Below are 21,372 nucleotides of genomic sequence, written 5' to 3'. Positions count from 1 at the left end.
TTACTGTTGCCTTTCTATCATCTTGAACCAGACTGCCCATTCTCCTCTGACCTTTGACATCAACTGTCGCTCACAGGATATTTTCTCTTTTTCAGACCATACTATGTAAACCCTAGAGATGGTTGTGCGTAAAAAACCCAGTAGATCAGCAGTTTTTTAAATAATCTGACCAACCCATCTGGCACCAACAACCATGCCATGTTTCAAGTCACTTAGATCCCCTTTCTTCCCCATTTTGATGCTCAGTTTGAACTTCAGCAAGTCGTCTTCACCACTACGTGCCTAAATGCACTGAGTTGCTGCCATGTGATTGGCTGATTAGCAATTTGTGTTACCAAGCAATTGAACAGGTGTACCTAATAAAGTGGCAGGTGAGTGTATGGCTGCTATGGGGAGGGAAGTATATGAATAGATGGCTACTGGAGGGGGAGAACTGTATATGTGGCTGCTATGTTTCTGGATTAGGATTTATTTTAATAAATAAGGGGCAGTTGTCTAAATTTATCTGTGCGGGATTCTTGGAGTTTACAAGTGTGAGTATTGCTGGCTCTAGATGGTGCTGTTTGCCTGGATTACAAGGAGGAATACTGTATACGAGCTAATATGTAAACCCAACATTTCATATTCCTGGCTTGTGCCTGCTATACCATGTACTTATATATATATATATATATATATATATATATATATATATATATATATATATATAAAGTATCCTGTTCTCTTTGTATTGCTTCCTTTGTGTGAAATCCCTGGTGTTCCTGCCAGTCCCTCTGCTTTCCTATTAAAAACTGACTACACTAAGCATGAGAGTAGGGTTGCCACCTCATCCCTTTAAAACCTGAACATATATTAATTACACAGGTTCTGTAGCTGATTAACCACTTGCCCTCCAGAGGATTTGCCCCCCTTCCTGACCAGGCCATTTTTTGTGTTACGGCACTGCGTTACTTTAACTAACAATTGCGCAGGCATAGAACGCTGCACCAGAATGAAATTTAAGTCCTTTTTTCCCACAAATAGAGCTTTATTTCAGTGGTATTTGATCGCCTCTGTGTTTTTTATATTTTGCACTATAAACAAAAAAAACTCCACAATTTTGAAAAAAAAAATGTTTGTTTTACTTTTTGCTATTAAATGTGTCTAGTAAAAAAATCAAATGTCGTCATAAATGTAGGCCAAAATGTATTCTGCTACATGTCTTTGCTAAAAAAAAAGGCCCAATATAAATTTATTGGTTTACGTGAAAGTTATAGAGTTTACAAATGGCGCTATATATACTATTACTATTATTATTATACAGGATTTATATAGCGCCAACAGTTTGCTCAGCACTTTACAATATAACAGCAACAATACAGTTCAATACAAGAGGGATAGGAGGGCCCTGCACCTCGGAGCTTACAATCTAGGAGGGAGGGGCTAGTGGTACAAAAGGTAGTAACTGTGGGGGATGGACTGATAGGAAGAGTAGAAGATTCCATTATTAGCTGATGGCAGGATAGGCTTCCCTGAAGAGATAGGTTTTCAGAGATCGCCTAAAAGTGAGCCGAGTAGGCGATAGTCTGATAAATTGGGGTAGAGATTTCCACAGGATGGGTGAAGCTCTGGAGAAGTCCTAGAGACAAGCATGGGAGGAGGAGACAAGGGAGCTAGAGAGCAGGAGGTCGTGCGAGGAGCGGAGAGTACGGTTTGGGTAATATTTGGAGACAAGATCGGTGATGTAATTTGGGGCAGAGTTATAAATGGCTTTATATGTTATTGTTAATGTTTTGAATTTTATCTGTTGGGCAACGGGAAGCCAGTGGAGGGATTGGCAGAGAGGGGTGGCAGATATGGAATGGTTAGTAAGGTGGATGAGTCTGGCAGCAGCATTCATGATAGACTGAAGAGGGGATAGCCTGCAATTAGGTAGGCCAATGAGGAGGGAGTTACAATAGTCAAGGCGAGAGATAACCAGGGAGTGAATAAGTTACTTAGTGGTTTCCGAGGTTAGGAACTGCGTATCTTGGAGATGTTGCGGAGGTGAAGTCTACCAGATTTAGACAGCGATTGGATTTGGGACTGAAAGGACAGATGGGAGTCTATGATTACACCTAGTACCCTGGCATGAAGGGAGGGACTGATGGTTGTGTTATTGATTTTGATGGAGAAGTCAGGGGGAGGGGGGGGGCACGGGCTGGAGGGAATACTAAGAGCTCAGTTTTTGAAAGATTAAGTTTGAGGAAGTGGAGTGACATCCATGCCGATATGTCGCTTAGTAGGTTAGTAATGCGAGAGGAGGTGAGGGGTAGAAAGATAGATTTGTGTGTCATCAGTATAGAGATGGTACTTAAAACCATGGGAGTTTATCAAGTGACCAAGGGAGGAGGTGTAGATGGAGAAGAGTAGGGGTCCAAGGACGGAACCTTGAGGGACCCCTACAGAAAGAGGAAGTGGAGAGGAGGAGGAAGAGTTATAGGTAATGCTGAAGGAGCGCTGTGATAGGTAGGAGGAGAACCAGGAGAGAGCAGAGTCTCGGAGGCCAAGATAGTGGAGATTTTTGAGGAGGAGGGGATGGTCAACCGTATCAAAAGCCGCAGAGAGGTCAAGTAGTAAGAGTACAGAGTAGTAGCCATTGCTTTTAGCAGTTAGTAGATCATTAGTGAGTTTTAATAGGGCAGTTTCAGCGGAGTGTAGTGAGCGAAAGCCAGACTTTAAAGGGTCAAGAAGGTTGTTGTCAGTGAGGTAGGAGGTCAGGCAATTGTAGATTAAGCGTTCTAGGAGTTTAGAGGTAAATGGCAGCAGGGAGATGGGTCTTAAGTTGTTCATGTTGGTGGGATCCAGGGAGGGCTTTTTAAGTGGGAGCGATGTGTGCATGCTTTAGAGGGGAGGGGAGGGGAAGGCACCGTTAGAGAGGGAGAGATTGAAGTGAGGTAGCATAGGATGGAAGAAGAGGGTGTCCGTAGTAGTTATGAGGGGACAGGATCCAGGGGCAGGTAGTGAGATGGGCTTCTGAGAAAACCTTAGTGACCTCTTCGGTAGTAGCAGGGAGGCTTAGTATAAGGTATGGGATGAATGTCTGTGCAGTGGCGATGCCCCTACGAATTGCGTCAGTCTTGTTTTTGAAATGATTTGCAATCTCGTGAGCAGTGAGTGAGGTACTGGGTGGAGGTGGAGAAAGTAGAGAGTTAAAAGTAGAGAAGAGACAACGAGGACTGGATGACAAGCTATTGATGAGAGTGACAAAGTAGGCTTTTTTGGCAGCATGCAGGGAGGAATTGTATGTTAAGAAAGCAGATTTATATAAGGCGAATGCTTGGTGAGATTTGGTTTTACGCCACAATTGCTCCAGTGCACGGCTATGTCTCTTAAGATTTCTGGTGTCGTCAGTCTGCCACGGTTGTAATGGTTGGGGTCTGATGCTTTGTGTTGTTAGAGGAGCAAGTGAGTCTAATGTGGATGAAAGCGAACTGTTGTAGACAGCAGTGGCCAGGTCAGGGCAGGACAGGGGAAAGATTCTGTCATAGAGGCGGTCATTTGCAGAGTGGAAAGGAGCAGAGTTCAAGTTGTGAAGGTTTCTGCGGGTAATTGTTTGCTGCTTAGAGGGATAAGTGTTTGAAGGCGAGGACACTGTGAAGGTGGTGAGATTGTGATCAGAGAGAGGAAAGGAGGTGTTTGTGAGGTTGTAGGGAGTGCAAAGATGGGAGAAAACAAGGTCTAATGTATTCCCATCAGAGTGAGTGGAGGACTGTATACATTTTGCTAATGCAAAAGATGAGGTTAGGTTGAAGAGTTGGGATGTAGCCGGGTTGTTGACATTAATGGGGATGTTAAAATCTCCGAGAATGATAGTGGGTAGTTCAGAGGAGAGAAAGTAGGATAGCCAGGCAGAGAAATCATCAAGCGCGACACCGGTCCAGGAGGACGATAGATTCCTGCAATTCTCAGTGAAATAGGAGAAAACTGCCGAATGCAGTGAGTCTCGAAAGAAGAGAAGCATAGAGAGGGAGGGTTAGGGAGGACTTGAAAGGTGCTCTGTGGGGATAGAAGCAAACCAACCCGGCCTCCTTTCCGACCACTGGGTCTGGGTGAGTGGGTCCAGAGGAGGCCTCCATAGGAAAGTGCTGCGGGGGAAGAAGAATCTGCTGCTTGAAGCCAGATTTCTGTAATTGCTAGTAGGTTAAGGGAGCAGGAGACAAAAAGGTCATGGACAGAGGTGAACTTATTACAGACAGAGCGGGTATTCCAGAGCGCACATGAAAAAGGGAGGGTGGTTTTTGGGAGCATGGGGACTGATATTAAATTGAGGGGATTGCGGCTATTCCTGGAAGAAAGAGGATGCCTGGAGTGGGGGTGAAATAGTGGAGGACCAGGGTTTGGGGAGATATCCCCAGAGGTTAGGAGAAGAAGAAGGGTGATGAAAGTAACATGGGAGCAGGATGTACACGAATGTACATGCCTTCCTGTCCTGGTGTTTGGGTCAGCAGGAGAGTGAAGTATCAGCAGGAGGTGATGAGAGCAGTAGTAGGGAGATGGTAGCAGTGAGGGTGAGATGTACAAGTTTTGGGGTGGAGCAGAGGGGCAAAGAACTGAGATTTTGGGAACGCAGGATAGTAATATGAAAAGGAGGAGTGGAGGGGACATATTAAAAGGTACACGGAGTGGGACTCAGACTTGTAAGAGATGTTTCTCAGGTTGTTTGCTTGCAGTCTATCCAGTCTAAATTTATAGGGAGATGGTCAAATGAGCACTCTTCTCCACCCCAATTAGGAACTGATAAGGATCACATGAATTGGGGAGGATGTTTCTCAAACACAGACCAGACACAGGCCACAGTCATAAGAAGTGCAACAAGAGGTGAGAACTAATCAACACAAACAGACAAAAATATATACACTAATTGTTCTGAGATTTGCAGAAAGAATATGCGTTTTTGAAGTTGCAGTTTAGAGTGGAGAAAGCAGATGAGAGCAGTAATACTAGAATTTATTTATTTTTTACTAGTAATGGCGGCAATCAGCAACTTATAGCGGGACTGTGGCGGGCATCCTGATGCTGGGGGGGAACTGACTAACTGTCACTGACATCCCCAGTGACACCAATACAGTGATCTGTGCTAATAAAAAGCACTGACACTGTAGTAATGACACGGGGCAGGAAGGGGTTAACATCTGGGGTAATCAAAGGGTTAACTGTGTGCTGTTTTGCTGTGTGCTGTGTGTGCCTGACCTGACCCCAATTTGTCCATGCTCTCTTCTCCATCCTCTTTAATACCAGCCCAACCTATTTAGCTCCTCCATGTTGCCACGCACCCCTTGTGCCCCCATGGCTGACAACTGGCTCCACCCCCACCTTTGTGTGTCCCTTCCCCCCCACTTTACTTCCAACAACCCTGTCCTGGACCCTTTCTTCCCTGCGCCATCTCCCCCCAGCACCCTTGGTTCTGCGGCAGCTCCCACCAGTGCTCTAGCCCTTCCCCCCACCCTTTATCTGAGCCACTTCACTCCCCACAAACCCCTTTCACTCTCTGCCCCCAATTTTGGAACCCTCTCGTTGCAACCCATCTGCCAGTCTGCTCCCTCTGAGCTGGCAAGCAGCCTCACCACTGCCAACCTCTCTCAACACCCCTAGGGATACTTCCCCCCCTCTAAGTCCCCTTTTCTACTGCCTTAGCCACCAATTTTACAGCCATTGGAATTTCCAATTCATTTCTACCGCATACTCATCGGTCCAGGGATCCGAACTCACAACCTCATGGCCTCCCACTTGGTAGTCCATTTGCTCTACTGCCTGAGCCACCGTCACAGGTGCTGATGATGAAGGGGCCTTATCATGTACTTTTGAGGCAGCCTATCTAACCTCAGCCACCTGCTGCCCAGGCAAATTGTGACATTTACTGATATGCGTGGTTACTACAAACACCAAAAAAAAAAAATCTAGAAACCCCAACGCTCACATTTTTTTAAAAAAATTCAGAGGTTCTGGAAAATAATATGATTGTTTTTGCATGTATTTATTTATGGGCACATCAATGCAATTTTTTACTGAATTCTTGGAAAAATATAAAAGATGAGGTTGTGCCGAGTAAATAGATACCCAGCATGTCAGACCTTAAAATTGTGCGAGCCTGTGAAACAGTGAATAATTTCAGTACCCTATATTTTTTCATAGGCAAAGCTTTAAAATCCCCTACAGGTCATCAGTTTAGAGTTATGCAGGAGCTCTGAAGCTAAAATTGTTGCTTTCACTCTGGCATACATGGTGATATTTAACTTGTGTGGGGCAATCACCGTTTTCCTATGTAGGTGCCTAATGCATGTGTTTTTGTATGCGTGTAGGGGGGCTCTAAAACGTTTTTGTTTATATTTTTATTTTTTTATGTGTTCCTTTAAATGTTTACAACTTTTTTTATTAATATTTTTTTCTTACAAGACTTTATTGCTATCACATAGGGGACCAATAGGACCCTATGTGATAGCATATAGATGACAGAGTCTCTTTATGAGACTGTTAGACCCTGGATGTCTCCCCTGTACTCCTCTGCAGCTGATAGAACACAGATGGAATTCCATCAGCCGCTTACCCCAGGCACTGATCCCGATGATTGACAGCAAATGGCTGGGAATTCAGATTTTACCACCCACCCTATCCTGTAAGCCCTGAACCTCAGTTATCATGGGAGCAAACACTGCCCTGGGAAAGTTTATGACAAACTTTACTTAGGCTAGCACTGTCCATGTCCATCCAGGGGCACACTACAGAAAGCTAAAAACTCTTCTCTGGGACACAGCCAGTGCCTGTTGGAGAAGAAGAGTATGAAACCTGAATGGAAGAGGCCATGCAGACATTGAAAGAATGAGATGTTCCAGAAGCACAAAAAAACAATGAATCACAGAAAGCTTGAATGGAACTGTTTTGGAGGCCATCAGAAATCTTACGTTCATTCAAAAGACTTGCACAGCTTATGATTTCCTTACCATGCTACAGGAGGAACTTGGCAAACAGAGAAGGCTTCTGAACCGATCTATCAATTTGAGCATGTTTCAACATGTAAGTCAGCAACTGTCCAAGTATACCAGGGGGCTGAACAAGATGCTGTATCAAATAGTGCTTAAAAAAGGAATAAAGTCAGCAGGTGTAGATCAAACCAGCAGATCCTGAGAGGTGCCCTATATTCTGAACCTGTCTGGAACCAACTGAAGGCTTCAGCAAATGCCATGTCACTGAAGTATTCTGAGCCCAATCAGTCTTCTACTCCTATGGCTGTTCCTGTTGAGAAGTTGGCAAGTCAAGTGATTTGTCTCGACTGTGGAAGAGTGGGACACTACAGATGAGAGTGCACAAACCCACAGAAGTCTTAAAGCCAGCACCAGAAGCAAACCAGGTGCCCACCTGCAACAACCAGCTCTTAATCCAAGATGCAAGAAAACAACAGCTAAGGTCCAAAGCTTGACAGAGGGCCCCCTGATGTTTCTGAGCAACCATAACTCACTCTCTTTGACTTCAGGCATGCAGTCTCAGAAAGTCAGTACCCACCAACCTCCTCAATCAACACACCAGTAAAATGGCAGCCAACCAAGAAAGGGGGGGGCAAATGCAGACCTGATGCCTCTGCTGCTCCAAGCAAAATCCTTGCCAATTTGGTAAGACCGTCTCACATCATGCCAGTCTAGGTAGAAGGCATCTATACAAAGGCTGTTCTGGATACAGGTACACAGGTGACTCTGCTGTACTGCGACTTCTGAAGCACTTACAGAAGTTGGAAGAGCCATAAATTTAGGGTCTTGAAACCCAGATTTCCCTTATGATAAAGTTAGCGTTCGGCCTCTCCGTGGTTGGGCAATCAGAGACATTTGATACATTAACCATTGTGTGCCCCCATCCACTTGGGGCCAATAAGAGTTCCCTAATAGTAGGGACAAATACTGATCTCGTCAGGAGACTACTCACTGCCCATGAGTATGACATACCAACAGAGAGAATATACCCCATGGTATGACAAGTATACAAGCACATGGTAAAAGAACAAAAAGCCCCAGCAGAAGGAGTGTGGAAGTTGTGGTGATTAGAGGAGGTTAGAAGATACTGCAGCCAGGAGAGAAGACATATCTATGAGCTACAGTCATAGTTCAGCTGGGATCATTGAAGCCAATTCTCAAGGAGAAAACACTGGGGTGCACTTGGTCCCTGAATTAGTGCAGACTAGGACCTAACAAAAAAGTCATAGGGAGATTCTTGTCAGTGTTTGCAACATTACTGACTCTCCAGTGAAGTTACAGGCCTGAATGCTGATAGGACAAGTGAATCCAGCTATCCCCATCTCACCATCTGATTTGCTGGGGGTAATAGACATGATAGAAGATGGGATCCTGTAGGGAGCTTCCCACAGACCCCCCGCCCAGATCTCACCTGAACGGAGAAAAAGAGCCACTGGATGATCTCCACATGCAACTGACAGAGTTGAAGAGAATGGGCATCATTCAAGAGTGCACAACAGCCTTTATCTGTCCATTACAGTTCTTTGATTTTGACAGAATGCCTAAAACTAGTAAAAGAACACTTCTACTGGCCTTGTATGCAGGCCGAAGTCGAGAGCTACTGTCACTGCTGCCTAGCTTGCATACAAAGAAAGATTTTGCCTTCCAGATGGGCCACCTCCAAATCCAAGGACTTATGAAGTTTTATGCCTAGAACCCGATTCGAGTGGACAGGGAAACATTCTGGTGGTGACAGACCATTTCACCCTTTATGCTCAGGCATTCCCTACTAAAGACCAACAATCAAACACAGTAGCCAAGGACTTGGTGGAGAAGTTCTTTGTTCATTATGGACTGCCTCAAAAAATGTACTCTGATCAAGGAAGAGGCTTTGAAAGCAGACTCATTCAGAAACTACTAGAGTCATTGGGCATTCAGAAGTCCAGAACAACCCCATACCACCCACAAGGGGATCCACAGTCAGAAAGGTTCAACCGCATCCTCTTGGATATTCTTGGGACTCTCATTGCCAAAATGAAGCAACACTGGAGAAGGCATATTTCTAAAGTCAAGCATGCCTACAGTAGTACTGAGAATGATGCCACTGGGTACTTCCCATATAAGCTCACGATTGGGCATCTGGCACATGTATGGATCAAACATTTGTAACATCCCATAGGAGGTATATGTATTGTCTGGGAAAGGATCTGAAGATTGCATATGAGAAGGCCTAGACTGTCTCCGATGCTAGAGGGCAGCGCAATAAAGAAAACTATGATTTGAGAGTCAGGGCAAAGAACTTCCAACAAGGTGATCAGGTACTACTGGTGAATCTGCAAGCAGTTGGGTTGCTGTAATACCAGATTTGCCATGAAGGAAGAATGGGAACTTTCACTTAAAGTGTTACTAAACCCAGGACCCTGCATTCACTGTATCTGGTATCCCACAGTACACAGAACATGGAAGTGCAATTAGTTTAGTAAATATAAACTGCTAAATATCGTTTCTCATCAGCAGTTAGAGCAGTCTTGTGACTTCTATCAGTGTCCAGCCAAGAACCGGTTAAAGCTAAAGGAGCAGTTTTCATTTTGCTCTAGCAGGATGAAGAACCCCTGACCTCTCTCTGGGCAGTGCTGATCACATGCACTCTCCCAAGAAAATAAAAATCCCTCTCTAGCAATACACACCAAACTGAGCATGTGCAGAGTGACTCCCCATGATATCAGAAGAGGGGTACACTGAAAGAAGGGGAGGATCAGAAAAGACAGGATCAAACAGCGTTTTTACACAATGCAGAGGATTAACCCCTTAGGTTCCACAGTGAGTGTAACGAGCATGCTTTACTGCATATACAGACTGATTTCACTGTTGTGGGTTTAGTAACATTTTAACTTCACCTCATTCCCTTTGCAAACTAAATACGTTGTACTTCTTGATAAATTAACCCGATTGGCAATCGGTACAAGCAAAAAACTTTAGTTTTAAACCCTCAGCTTTCTTTATTTTAACACACTGAACACAATAAAATAAACATTTCCTAGAAAACTATTTGTTAAAATTCTGGCCCCAGCATTTGTAGTTTACAACGTTCAATGATGCTGGCTCCTACTTTTTCAGTCACCTTTTCCTGTACTTCCAGTCTTCACAGGAAAGAGTTAAAGAACTAAAGACAAAACGGGTTTTTTTTCAGCAAGAGTAAGGGTTATAACCCCTGCCAGTTTCTCTTTTGCCACCTGTGTAACATTGGAAAGAGATTTTCCTTCACTTCCTGTCCCATAACCAAAACAGGACATGAGAGGAAATCCCTCCAAAGTGAGGGAATCCATAATTATGCCGGCCATACATGGGTCGAAATTCGACCGATTTTTCGTCCGAAAATCGGACCTAAGAATAATTGGCCAATTTTTGCTCTGTTAGTGGATCAATGGCACCGGCCGATTTTCGTGGTTCGTCCCCTTTTCAGTGACCGGGCATGTTGGAAAATTCGTGAAAAATGACCAATTTTCGACTCGATGATGGTCAAATCGTACAATAATTTTTTCCGAAAAGAAAATGCGCCATGACCTGGAAGGAACAGAAGTTTCGCCTGTTATATGGGGTGAACTTTATGACTTGGTTGACCAAATTTTCGAAAGCATTGATGGCACCATCGGATTTCTGAGTGAACGACGTTTTCGATTTTCAGACAAAAAAAATTGTTTGGAATTCGACACATGTATGGTCTGCATTAGTGTCCCTATTGGAAGATTTTTTTCCCTCTTCTGGGGGCAAACCCAAAATTCAGTATTTTCTTTTACTTTCACTTTTGGTGATAACGGAAACCAGGATAAATAGAGAGGGTGAATCTCTCTAAAGGGGAGACAGCAAAAAAACCGGAGAAGCGGTCTAACCCCTCTTCACTCAATGAAGGGGGGTTCTATAACAGAATTGCTCAGTGAAAGGGAGTGCTTTGACAAAGGTGTTGGATAAAGGGGGTGTAGTAACAGAGATGCAGAGTGACTGGTGCTGGATGAAGGGGGATGCGGTGATGGGTGTTGGGTGTGCTGGGTGAAGTGACAGGGGAGTTGGGTGAAGAGGTGTGCTGTGACAGAGGTGCTGGGTTTTACGGGGGTAGTGTGACAGGTACTGGGTGAAGAGAGGTGCAATGACAAGAGTTCTTTGTGAAGGGGGGCTGTGACAGGGGGGTTCTGGGTAAATGAGTTGCAGTTCAATTTGGCCCGGTGCATTGCAAGGAAATACGTTTGCAGTGCTAGATTGCAATGCAGTGTGAATGGGACACACAGGAAACAATTTTGTGTCTCCTTGCGGTGACAGACGTTTTACCTTTACATACTGTGAATTGGCCCTAAGTCATTTTTGCCCCATAGGCTACTTTCACACTGCTCTATTGCACAAATGCAGTACATACGCATTTCTACTGCATTATCATTGTGTTTTTCACCTGACTTGACTCCAAAAATGCACCAAAAACACAACTGTGGATGTAATTTTTCTGCGGTTTCTATTCATTTCAATGGGGAGGTGTGTTTTGATACATTTTTCCACGTTTTTCATGGGGTTTTTTTGTTTTTTTTACTGCACCAAAAATGCAGCAAGTAGGACTTTGAAAAACACAACAGATCCGCAACTGACCAGTGTGAAACGTTCCATAGGATTTAATGGTGATGCGTTTTTCTTCTGCTTTTTTAACGCACAAATAGAAGAAAATGGATCAGTGTGGAAGCAGCCTTAAGCCTGGTACACACGAGGAGAATATCGGACAAATGATCATCAGGTTTTTTTTTTTTTGCATGCTAGTCTCACATTGAAAATGAAGAGGTTACTAAAGTTGGGAAAATTCTCATACAACAGGATACAACTTCGGAAGTGATGTAATGTATTGCAATTATACATTCATTGTAACAAATATTGTATTCTTTTGTTTCTGAGCATATGTGGTTTTGGTTGCTTGATTTTTTTATGGACAAATACTGCACTGATTAAGCAAAGATCGTTTGTTCTGTTATCCTACGTGAAAAATGTTTGTGCTTGCCCCTTCAGATAATTGAACTGTTGTGACCGGCTCTCAAAAGCTGTGTACTAATGATCAGATTATCAGATGACCAATCCATGAGTGGTATTTTCTCATCGTGTATACTAGGTTTTAGACAAGCAGATGAGATTTCCTCCAGCTGGAATACAATAGTCCGGAATCTGAGGATCATTCTTCACACTGGGAATGTTTCTGCTTACTAATGGGATTCCAGTCTCACAAACCATGGATAAGGCATGAATAGTGTATTGTGAGACCTAATGTCCCGCACACAGAACCTAATGTGTATTATGTGTACACCCCCATATTGTGTACACCCTCCTTATTATGTGTACACTCCCCATATTATGTGTACACCCTCCTTATTATATGTACACCCTCATATTATATGTACACCCTCATATTATGTGTATACCCCTCTTATTATGTGTACACCCTCATATTATGTGTATACCCCTCTTATTATGTGTACACCCTACATATTATGTGTACACTCCCCATATGATGTGGATACCCTCCTTATTATATGTACACCCTCATATTATGTGTATACCCCTCTTATTATGTGTACACCCTCATATTATGTGTATACCCCTCTTATTATATGTACACCCTCATATTATGTGTATACCCCTCTTATTATGTGTACACCCTACATATTATGTGTACACTCCCCATATGATGTGGATACCCTCCTTATTATATGTACACCCTCATATTTTGTGTGCACCCTCATTATATGTACACCCTTGTTATTATATGTACACCCCCATATTATGTGTACACCCTCTTTATTATATGTACACCGTCATTATTTGTACACCCTCCTTATTACGTGTACATCCCCCATATTATGTGTACACCCTCATTATATGTACACCCCCCATATTATGTGTACACCCTCATTATATGTACACCCCCCATATTATGTGTACACCCTCTTTATTATATGTACACTCACCTCTTATGTGTTCCCCCTCCTTAGTGTGCGTACAGCCCTCTTATGTGTCCCCCTCCTTAGTGTGCGTACACCCCCATATTATGTGTCCCCCTCCTTAGTGTGCGTACACCCCCATATTATGTGTCCCCCTCCTTAGTGTGTGTACACCCCTCTTATGTGTCCCCCCTCCTTAGTGTGTGTACACCCCTCTTATGTGTCCCCCCTCCTTAGTGTGTGTACACCCCCATATTATGTGTCCCCCTCAGTGTGTGTACACCCCCATATTATGTGTCCCCCTCAGTGTGTGTACACCCCCATATTATGTGTCCCCCTCAGTGTGCGTACACCCCCATATTATGTGTCCCCCTCCTTAGTGTGTGTACACCCCTCTTATGTGTCCCCCCTCCTTAGTGTGTGTACACCCCCATATTATGTGTCCCCCTCAGTGTGAGTACACCCCCATTATGTGTCCCCCCTCCTTAGTGTGTGTACACCCCCATTATATGTCCCCCTCCTGTGTGTACACCCCCATTATATGTCCCCCTCCTTAGTGCATGTACACCCCTATTATGTCTCCCTCAGTGTGTGTACACCCCCATTATGTGTCCCCCTTCTTAGTGTGTGTACAGCCCCATATTATGTGTCCCCCTCAGTGTGCGTACACCCCCATATTATGTGTCCCTCTCAGTGTGCGTACACCCCCATATTATGTGTCCCTCTCCTGTGTGTACACCCCCATATTATGTGTCCCCCTCAGTGTGCGTACACCCCCTCACACCCCCCCTTCTCCGTGTTGTAGGAAGGTGGAAGCTGAGGGGTCCCCCGATCCTGCTGAGCTGTTTCCGTCCAGTCACATGACCGCCCTGGACTCCGGTGAGGAGGGATGAGCACAGCGGAGCGCTCTGTGGATAAGAGTCCCGCTCAGTCATAGCGCTGCCTGCTCAGTGGCGAAGTACACCGGGGGCTGTGAAGGAGACTAACTACAATGATATCTGAAGGAGGAGAGAAAGCCGGGAGGGAGTCCGGGCAGAGCGGAGAGGACGGTCCGGAGGAGGTAGGTGGGATTCGGAATGGACGGACTTCTCTGATCCCCTTCCCGGGAGATAAGGGCCGGGGACCCGCTCCCAGCTGCCTCTCATTACCCCGCAGAGCGGAATTCTGGGAGAGGAGAACTGTGGTGTACATGGGGGGAGGGGGGACTTTACACAAGTTTCAGAAGTCTTTTGGCTGAAGTTTAGATGAAGTGATCCGAGTGAAGAGGAGTCCAGGACCTCCCATTTCCCTGCCTGACTACTGCAACAAAAATGGGATGCCTATTAGTGGCTGCCTAAATCTGTGCCTGTACTGCAAGAGTGGGTTCATGTGTGTGCGGGGCGTGTATAGGTGTTTGCATGTGTACACCACATGTACCAGCAAGAAACGGGGGAAATGGTCACCGATCCCTTTTTAAAAGGGAAAAAAAAAAAAAACACAGGACCGCATGGGGCTGCAGCATCATTTGGTTTTGCACCCGCAAAAAAACACCCCGTTCACTAATGCGTGGGAGCGCCATTAAGAATGAATCTGATTGGATGCCACAACAATTTTTCATGCAGCGTCTTTTTAATTTTCAGATTTAGGGATATCAGAAGGGGGGAAGCCGACAGGGCAACTCACAGCTTCAAGACGAAGTTCCGTCCGGAAGATGAACATGTTCCAATCCGTATTTAGGGTGTAACGTGTTCAGGACGCTCCCGTGAGCAGGGGATCCTCTCCCCGCACCCACTGTCACAATTTGAAAACGGGCTCCACCCAGATAACTGCATTGTTCATTCAGTGCCCATTCACATATATGCAGATTGGATACGGGTTGAACCTCATTCAGTCCGCATGACATGAAATACTATTGCTTCCTATGGTGCCTGTTCACATATGTCCGGTGCACTGGCGGTGCAGATTCTGTGCAGTTTTAGAAAGAGTCCTGTACGATTTCTGAGCAGTGCAGTCCGGTTCAGGTGCGGGTTACAGGCTATTGATTTCTATGGGAACCATTCTTAAACCACATATGTGTGAACAAGATAAGATCCTGAGCTAATCCTGTCCTGAACCTGATGTAAACCTGAGGTGATCAGCTGCTGTATCAATTAGCTGTGAAACCTGAGCTTCAGTCCGGACCACACGTGTGAATCAGCTCTCAGTGCCAGTCCACATATATGTGGATTGGATGCAGTTTGACCCTCATTCAATCCTTATGACATGTGAAATAACATTGCTTCCTATGGTGCCTGTTCACATATGTCCAGTGCACTGGCAGTGTGGATTTAGTCTGATTTGAAAGAGTTCTGTCCGATTTCTGAGCAGTGCAGTCCGGGTTTAGGTGCGGATTACAGGCTATTGGCTTCTATGGGAACCATTCTTAAACCACGCATGTGAACAGGATAAGATCCTGAGCTAATCCTGTCCTGAACCTGACATGAATCGCTGAACAACTACTGTATCAATTAGCTGTGAAACCTGGTCTTCAATCCGGACCACACATGTGTGATTCGGCTCTTATGCAGGCCGCAGACAGTTTGTTTATCAGCCGATTTTCTTCCAAAAAACGAAACATCGCTCGTTCTGTAATCCGATGTTGCCGCCAATGATTTTGAAAATCGGCCATTTTTCACGAATTTTCCAGCATGACCGATAAACGAAATGAGGAGGAACCGTGAAAATTGGCTGATGCCATTGCCCCACTAACAGTGCGAAAATCGGCAGATTATTCTTTCTGACGAAAAATCGGCCTTTGTTCGAACCGTCTATGGCCTGCATTAGTCTAGGTTCACACCTAAGTGTTTTCCTCAGCTTTTTGCAGAAATACACACCAGTCCATTTAACATGATTTCCTATGGGACACGTTCACATCTCTGCGTCTTCACCTGGTGCGTTTTTTGGAAAGGGTTAGGGACTTTTTTTAAACGCCAAAAAGTTGCGTTTTTGGTTTTATAGACTTCAATGGAAATGCTGCAGAAAAGCATGTTGTGCGTTTTTGACGTGCTGTTGATGTATTTGGAGTTTAATCTGCCTAGCAACAAGAGAGAAAACAAAAGCGCAAAACGCGTCAAAAACACACTGCAAAAATGGATGAAACGCAGACTGCATAGGTGTGAACCTAGCCTTCTAGTTTCCTATGAATGGATAGACTACAAGTAACATCAGCAGATGGCTTGTAGTTCTCAACTAACTGAGAGGGCTCTGGTGAGCACTTTCATAGTTCATTAACCACTTGCCCTCCGGAAAATGTACCCTCCTTAAAGACCAGGCCATGTGTGTGTATACGGAACCGCATTACTTTAACTGACAATTGAGCAGTCATGCAACACTGTACATAAATGAGCTTTGTCATCTCCCCCCCCCCCCCCCACAAATAGAGCTTTCTTTTGGTGGTATTTGATCACCTCTGCGTTTTTTATTGTTTGCACTATAAACAAAAAAATTATAGGCAATATTTTTTACTTCTATAAAACATATCCATTAAAAACATTTTAAAAAATCTAATTTCTACATAAATTTAGGGCAATATGTGTTCCGTTACTTATTCTTGGTAAAAAAGAATCCCAGTAAGCGTAAATTGATTGGTTTGCACAAAAGTTATAGTGTCTACAAACTATAGTGTATCTACAGTGAGGAACAGAAGTATTTGAACACCCTGCAATTTTGCAAGTTCTCCCACTTAGAAGTCATGGAGGGGTCTGAAATTCACATTGTAGGTGCATTCCCACTCTGAGAGACAGAATTTAAAAAAAATTCAGGAAATCACATTGTATGATTTTTAAAGAATTTATTTGTCTTGCACTGCTGAACAGAAGTATTTGAACACCTAAGAAACAGCAAGAATTCTGGCTCTCAGAGACATGTTACTGTGCCTTTAAAAAGTCCACCTCTACTCCACTCATTAATCTAACTTAGTAGCACCTGTCTGAGCTCTTTAAAGACACCTGTCCACCCCACAGTCAGTCAGACGCCAACTACTACCATGGACAAGACCGAAGAGCTGTCAAAAGACACCAGAGACAAAATTGTGGACCTCCACAAGGCTGGAAAGGGCTACGGGGCAATTGCCAAGCAGCTTGGTGAAAATAGATCAACTGTTGGAGCAATTGTTAGAAAATGGAAGAGGCTAAAGACGACTGTCAGTCTCCCTCGGACTGGAGCTCCATGCAAGATCTCACCTCCTGGGGTATCACTGATAAGAAAGGTGAGGAATCAGCCCAGAACTACAAGGGAGGAGCTGGTCAATGACATGAAGAGAGCTGGGACCACAGTTTCAAAGGTCACTGTCGGTAGAACACTACGCCCTCATGGTTTCAAATCATAAATTGCACGGAAGGTTCCCCTGCTCAAGTCATCACATGTCCAGGCCCGTCTGAAGTTTGCCAATGACCATCTGGATGATCCAGAGGAGGCATGGGAGAAGTCGTGGTCAGATGAGACCAAAGTAGAACTTTTGGGTCTAAACTTCACTCGTCATGTTTGGAGGAAAAAGAAGGATGAGTTGCATCTCAAGAACACGATCCCTACTGTGAAGCATGGGGGTGGTAACATCATGCTTTGGGGGTGCTTTTCTGCGAAGGGGACAGGATGACTGCACTGTATTAAGGAGAGGATGAATGGGGCCATTTATTGTGAGATTTTGAGCAACAACATCCTTCCCTCAGTCAGAGCATTGAAGATGGGTCGTGGCTGGGTCTTCCAACATGACAGCGACCGGAAGAACACGGCCAGGATAACCAAGGAGTGGCTCCGGAAGAAGCATATCAAGGTTCTGGAGTGGCCTAGCCAGGCCGCGTTATTTTTAAATAGTGACAGCGGACTCTGGGAGAAGATCCCTGATTATATGTTCCACCCTCAACACGGATGGACATGTAACATGTTCCAAAAGGTGAACTTATCCTTTACAGTGGTTGTAAACCCATAGTGCATGCTATATAAAACATAGTAATGTGTCCACATATCAAATGAAATCGATGTAGTTTTACATGAAAATTCTTTTGCCCTGTGCCTGTATAAGCCCTGTGAATATCGGAGATTGGTGGCTGTGCCTGTGGTGACCTCACAGGACTCCTCTCCCATCTCTACACTACTCCCTGGCAAGCACACTAGCATGGACATTGAAGGGCGTGCACAGCAGTTCCCACTGCGCGCGCACGTCACACACAGAGGATGGATGACATCTCCTGGATGATTGCAGGACTGCACGAACCTACATTGGCTTGGCATGCCCCCTCAAGAGTAGCATCCAATCGGAAATCAGGCATCACATGACCTCCGCATGGCCAATAATGTTGAGGCACAGAGCAGCCAATCGTGGGAGAGCTAAAGATGTAGGGGGAGCGATCTGTTGCTGGAATGTTGGACACACTCCCCCTTCTCTAATGCCCGTGCATGAGAGATATATGTAATATATCAGTCAGAGCAGTGGGGGTGTGGCGACACCAATTTTTGTCATGTGTCGGGTTTTAACACTGCTAGAAAGCGGAGAGGACTTCTCAATGATGGATTCACACTTCTTTGCAAGACTGGGCACAGATGACTTGTGATGTCTACTGTACCAGGTAAACTGCTTAATTTAATTTTTTTTTATTTCAGTTTTACAACCACTTTAATCTTCCTGCTCTCCAGTAATCGGAGGTATAGACCGACAGCTATGCTGAAAGTCTGAAGGAGATATGCTGATCATGGGTGCAATGCTCTGCAGGCTTCTTAGAAAAAAAATAATTTTACTGCAAAGAAATGAGCGTTTCTTCTTTTTTCTTTTTTTTTTTTTTTATCAAAAGTAAACTGAGCCTTTAACCGCCTCCCACCCACCATATAGTAATATGACGGACGCAAGGCGGTTCTCTCATTCTGGGAGGACATCATATGACGTCCTCCCATTCTAACCAGGCATGTGCGGCTCCCGGAGCGCACAACGCGGCGATTGGCGGTGCGCTGTGTCCCTCGAACACAGCGGATCACCGATCCACAGAAAGAGCCGAAGATATCCGCTCGGTCATGCGATCAGCTGTGTCCAATCACATGGCTCACATGGTACATCACAGAGGTAAACTGGTAGGATTGTCTCTTTTAGAGTAATATATATGTATTTGTGTTATAAGAGAGTGATTTATTTATGGATATTATAAATGATTATGATTGGATAAATGCATGCTCTGAAATGTTAACTCTGGTAAGGAAGAAGTTTGTATATTTTTTTGTGTTTTAATAAATCTTGTTTGATAAAAAAAAAAGGACCCAATCACACCAAGTGCACTGGGCTGAGTTAGACAGCCATGCCCAACGCATTCCAAACATACATAGGTGTTCACAACCTATTGCAGTATGGTGTGCACCCCAAAGCTCAAATACACGTGTGTGTGTATTTGTATGTGTGTGTATGTGTATATATATATATAGTATGTGTGTGTATGTGTATATATATATATATATATATATATATATATGTGTGTGTGTGTGTGTGTGTGTGTGTGTATATATATGTGTATATATATATATATATATATATATATATATATATATATATACAGTGGGGATCGAAAGTTTGGGCACCCCAGCTAAAAATTTGTATTAATGTGCATAAAGAAGCCAAGGAAAGATGGAAAAATCTCCAAAAGGCATCAAATTACACATTAGACATTCTTATAATATGTCAACAAAAGTTAGATTTTATTTCCATCATTTACACTTTCAAAATAACAGAAAACAAAAAAATGGCGTCTTCAAAAGTTTGGGCACCCTGCAGAATTTATAGCATGCACTGCCCCCTTTGCAAAGCTGAGACCTGCCAGTGTCATGGATTGTTCTCAATCATCGTCTGGGAAGACCAGGTGATGTCAATCTCAAAGGTTTTAAATGCCCAGACTCATCTGACCTTGCCCCAACAATCAGCACCATGGGTTCTTCTAAGCAGTTGTCTAGAAAACTGAAACTGAAAATAGTTGACGCTCACAAAGCTGGAGAAGGCTATAAGAAGATAGCAAAGCATTTTCAGATGTCAATATCCTCTGTTCGGAATGTAATTAAGAAATGGCAGTCATCAGGAACAGTGGAAGTTAAAGCAAGATCTGGAATACCAAGAAAAATATCAGACAGAACAGCTCGCAGGATTGTGAAAAAAACAATTCAAAACCCACGTTTGACTTCACGATCTCTCCAGAAAGATCTGGCAGACACTGGAGTTGTTGTACACTATTCCACTATAAAGAGATACTTGTACAAATATGGTCTTCATGGAAGAGTCATCAGAAGAAAACCTCTTCTACGTCCTCACCACAAAAATCATCGTTTGAACTTTGCAAATGAACATATAGACAAGCCTGATGCATTTTGGAAACAAGTTCTGTGGACCGATGAGGTTAAAATTGAACTTTTTGGCCGGAATGAGCAAAGGTATGTTTGGAGAAGAAGGGGCACAGAATTTAATGAAAAGAACCTCTGTCCAACTGTTAAGCATGGGGTTGGATCAATCATGTTTTGGGGTTGTGTTGCAGCCAGTGGCACAGGGAACATCTCACGAGTAGAAGGAAAAATGGATTCAATAAAATGTCAGCAAATTTTGGATGGTAACTTGATGCCATCTGTGAAAAAGCTGAAGTTAAAGAGAGGATGGCTTCTACAAATGGATAATGATCCTAAACACACCTCAAAATCCACAGGGGATTACATCAAGAGGCGTAAACTGAAGGTTTTGCCATGGCCTTCACAATCTCCTGACCTCAACATAATTGAAAATCTATGGATAGACCTTAAAAGAGCAGTGCGTGACAGACAGCCCAGAAATCTCAAAGAACTGGAAGACTTTTGTAAGGAAGAATGGGCAAAGATACCTCAAACAAGAATTGAAAGACTCTTGGCTGGCTACAAAAAGCGTTTACAAGCTGTGATACTTGCCAAAGGGGGCAGTACAAGATATTAACTCTGCAGGGTGCCCAAACTTTTGCAGACGCCATTTTTTTGTTTTCTGTTATTTTGAAAGTGTAAATGATGGAAATAAAATCTAACTTTTGTTGACATATTATAAGAATGTCTAATCTGTAATTTGATGCCTTTGGAGATTTTTCCATCTTTCCTTGGCTTCTTTACGCACATTAATACAAATTTTTAGCTGGGGTGCCCAAACTTTCGATCCCCACTGTATATGTATATATATATATATATATATATATATATATATATATATATATATATATATATATACACACACACACACACGTGTGTGTATATGTGTATACACACTCTTACAGGTTATATTTTATACAAATACATGTAAACAAACATTTTAAAATGTATTCAAATATGGACAGTGTCAGTAGGACAGAGGTTGGTGTCCATAGGGAGAAGGTGCACCGTGGGAGGTGATTAGGGTGTGTCTTGGCAAATTTGGCACACTCTGTGCACACGCCTATGCCAATATAAAGGAG

The 21,372-nt window shown here is 43.8% G+C and overlaps 1 protein-coding gene across 1 annotated transcript in view; it reads left to right on the top strand.

Annotated features, from left to right (window-relative positions):
• The first annotated feature begins 13,801 nt into the window (after positions 1 to 13,801).
• LOC149455264 (two pore calcium channel protein 1-like) overlaps positions 13,802 to 21,372 on the top strand; it is a 75,924-nt gene continuing 68,353 nt past the window's right edge. The window contains exon 1 of the mRNA XM_089686496.1: positions 13,802 to 13,985. Coding sequence (XP_089542622.1) covers positions 13,917 to 13,985 — 69 coding nt within the window. The 5' untranslated portion in view covers positions 13,802 to 13,916. The remainder of the gene's footprint in view (positions 13,986 to 21,372) is intronic.

This window comes from Staurois parvus, unplaced genomic scaffold (assembly GCF_062004578.1).
Source record: "Staurois parvus isolate SC_StPar_1 unplaced genomic scaffold, SC_StPar_1.0 ptg000401l, whole genome shotgun sequence".
NCBI classification, from domain to species: domain Eukaryota; kingdom Metazoa; phylum Chordata; class Amphibia; order Anura; family Ranidae; genus Staurois; species Staurois parvus.
The sequence above is the reverse complement of the archived record's forward strand: the minus strand, read 5'-3'. Positions and strand labels throughout refer to the sequence as shown.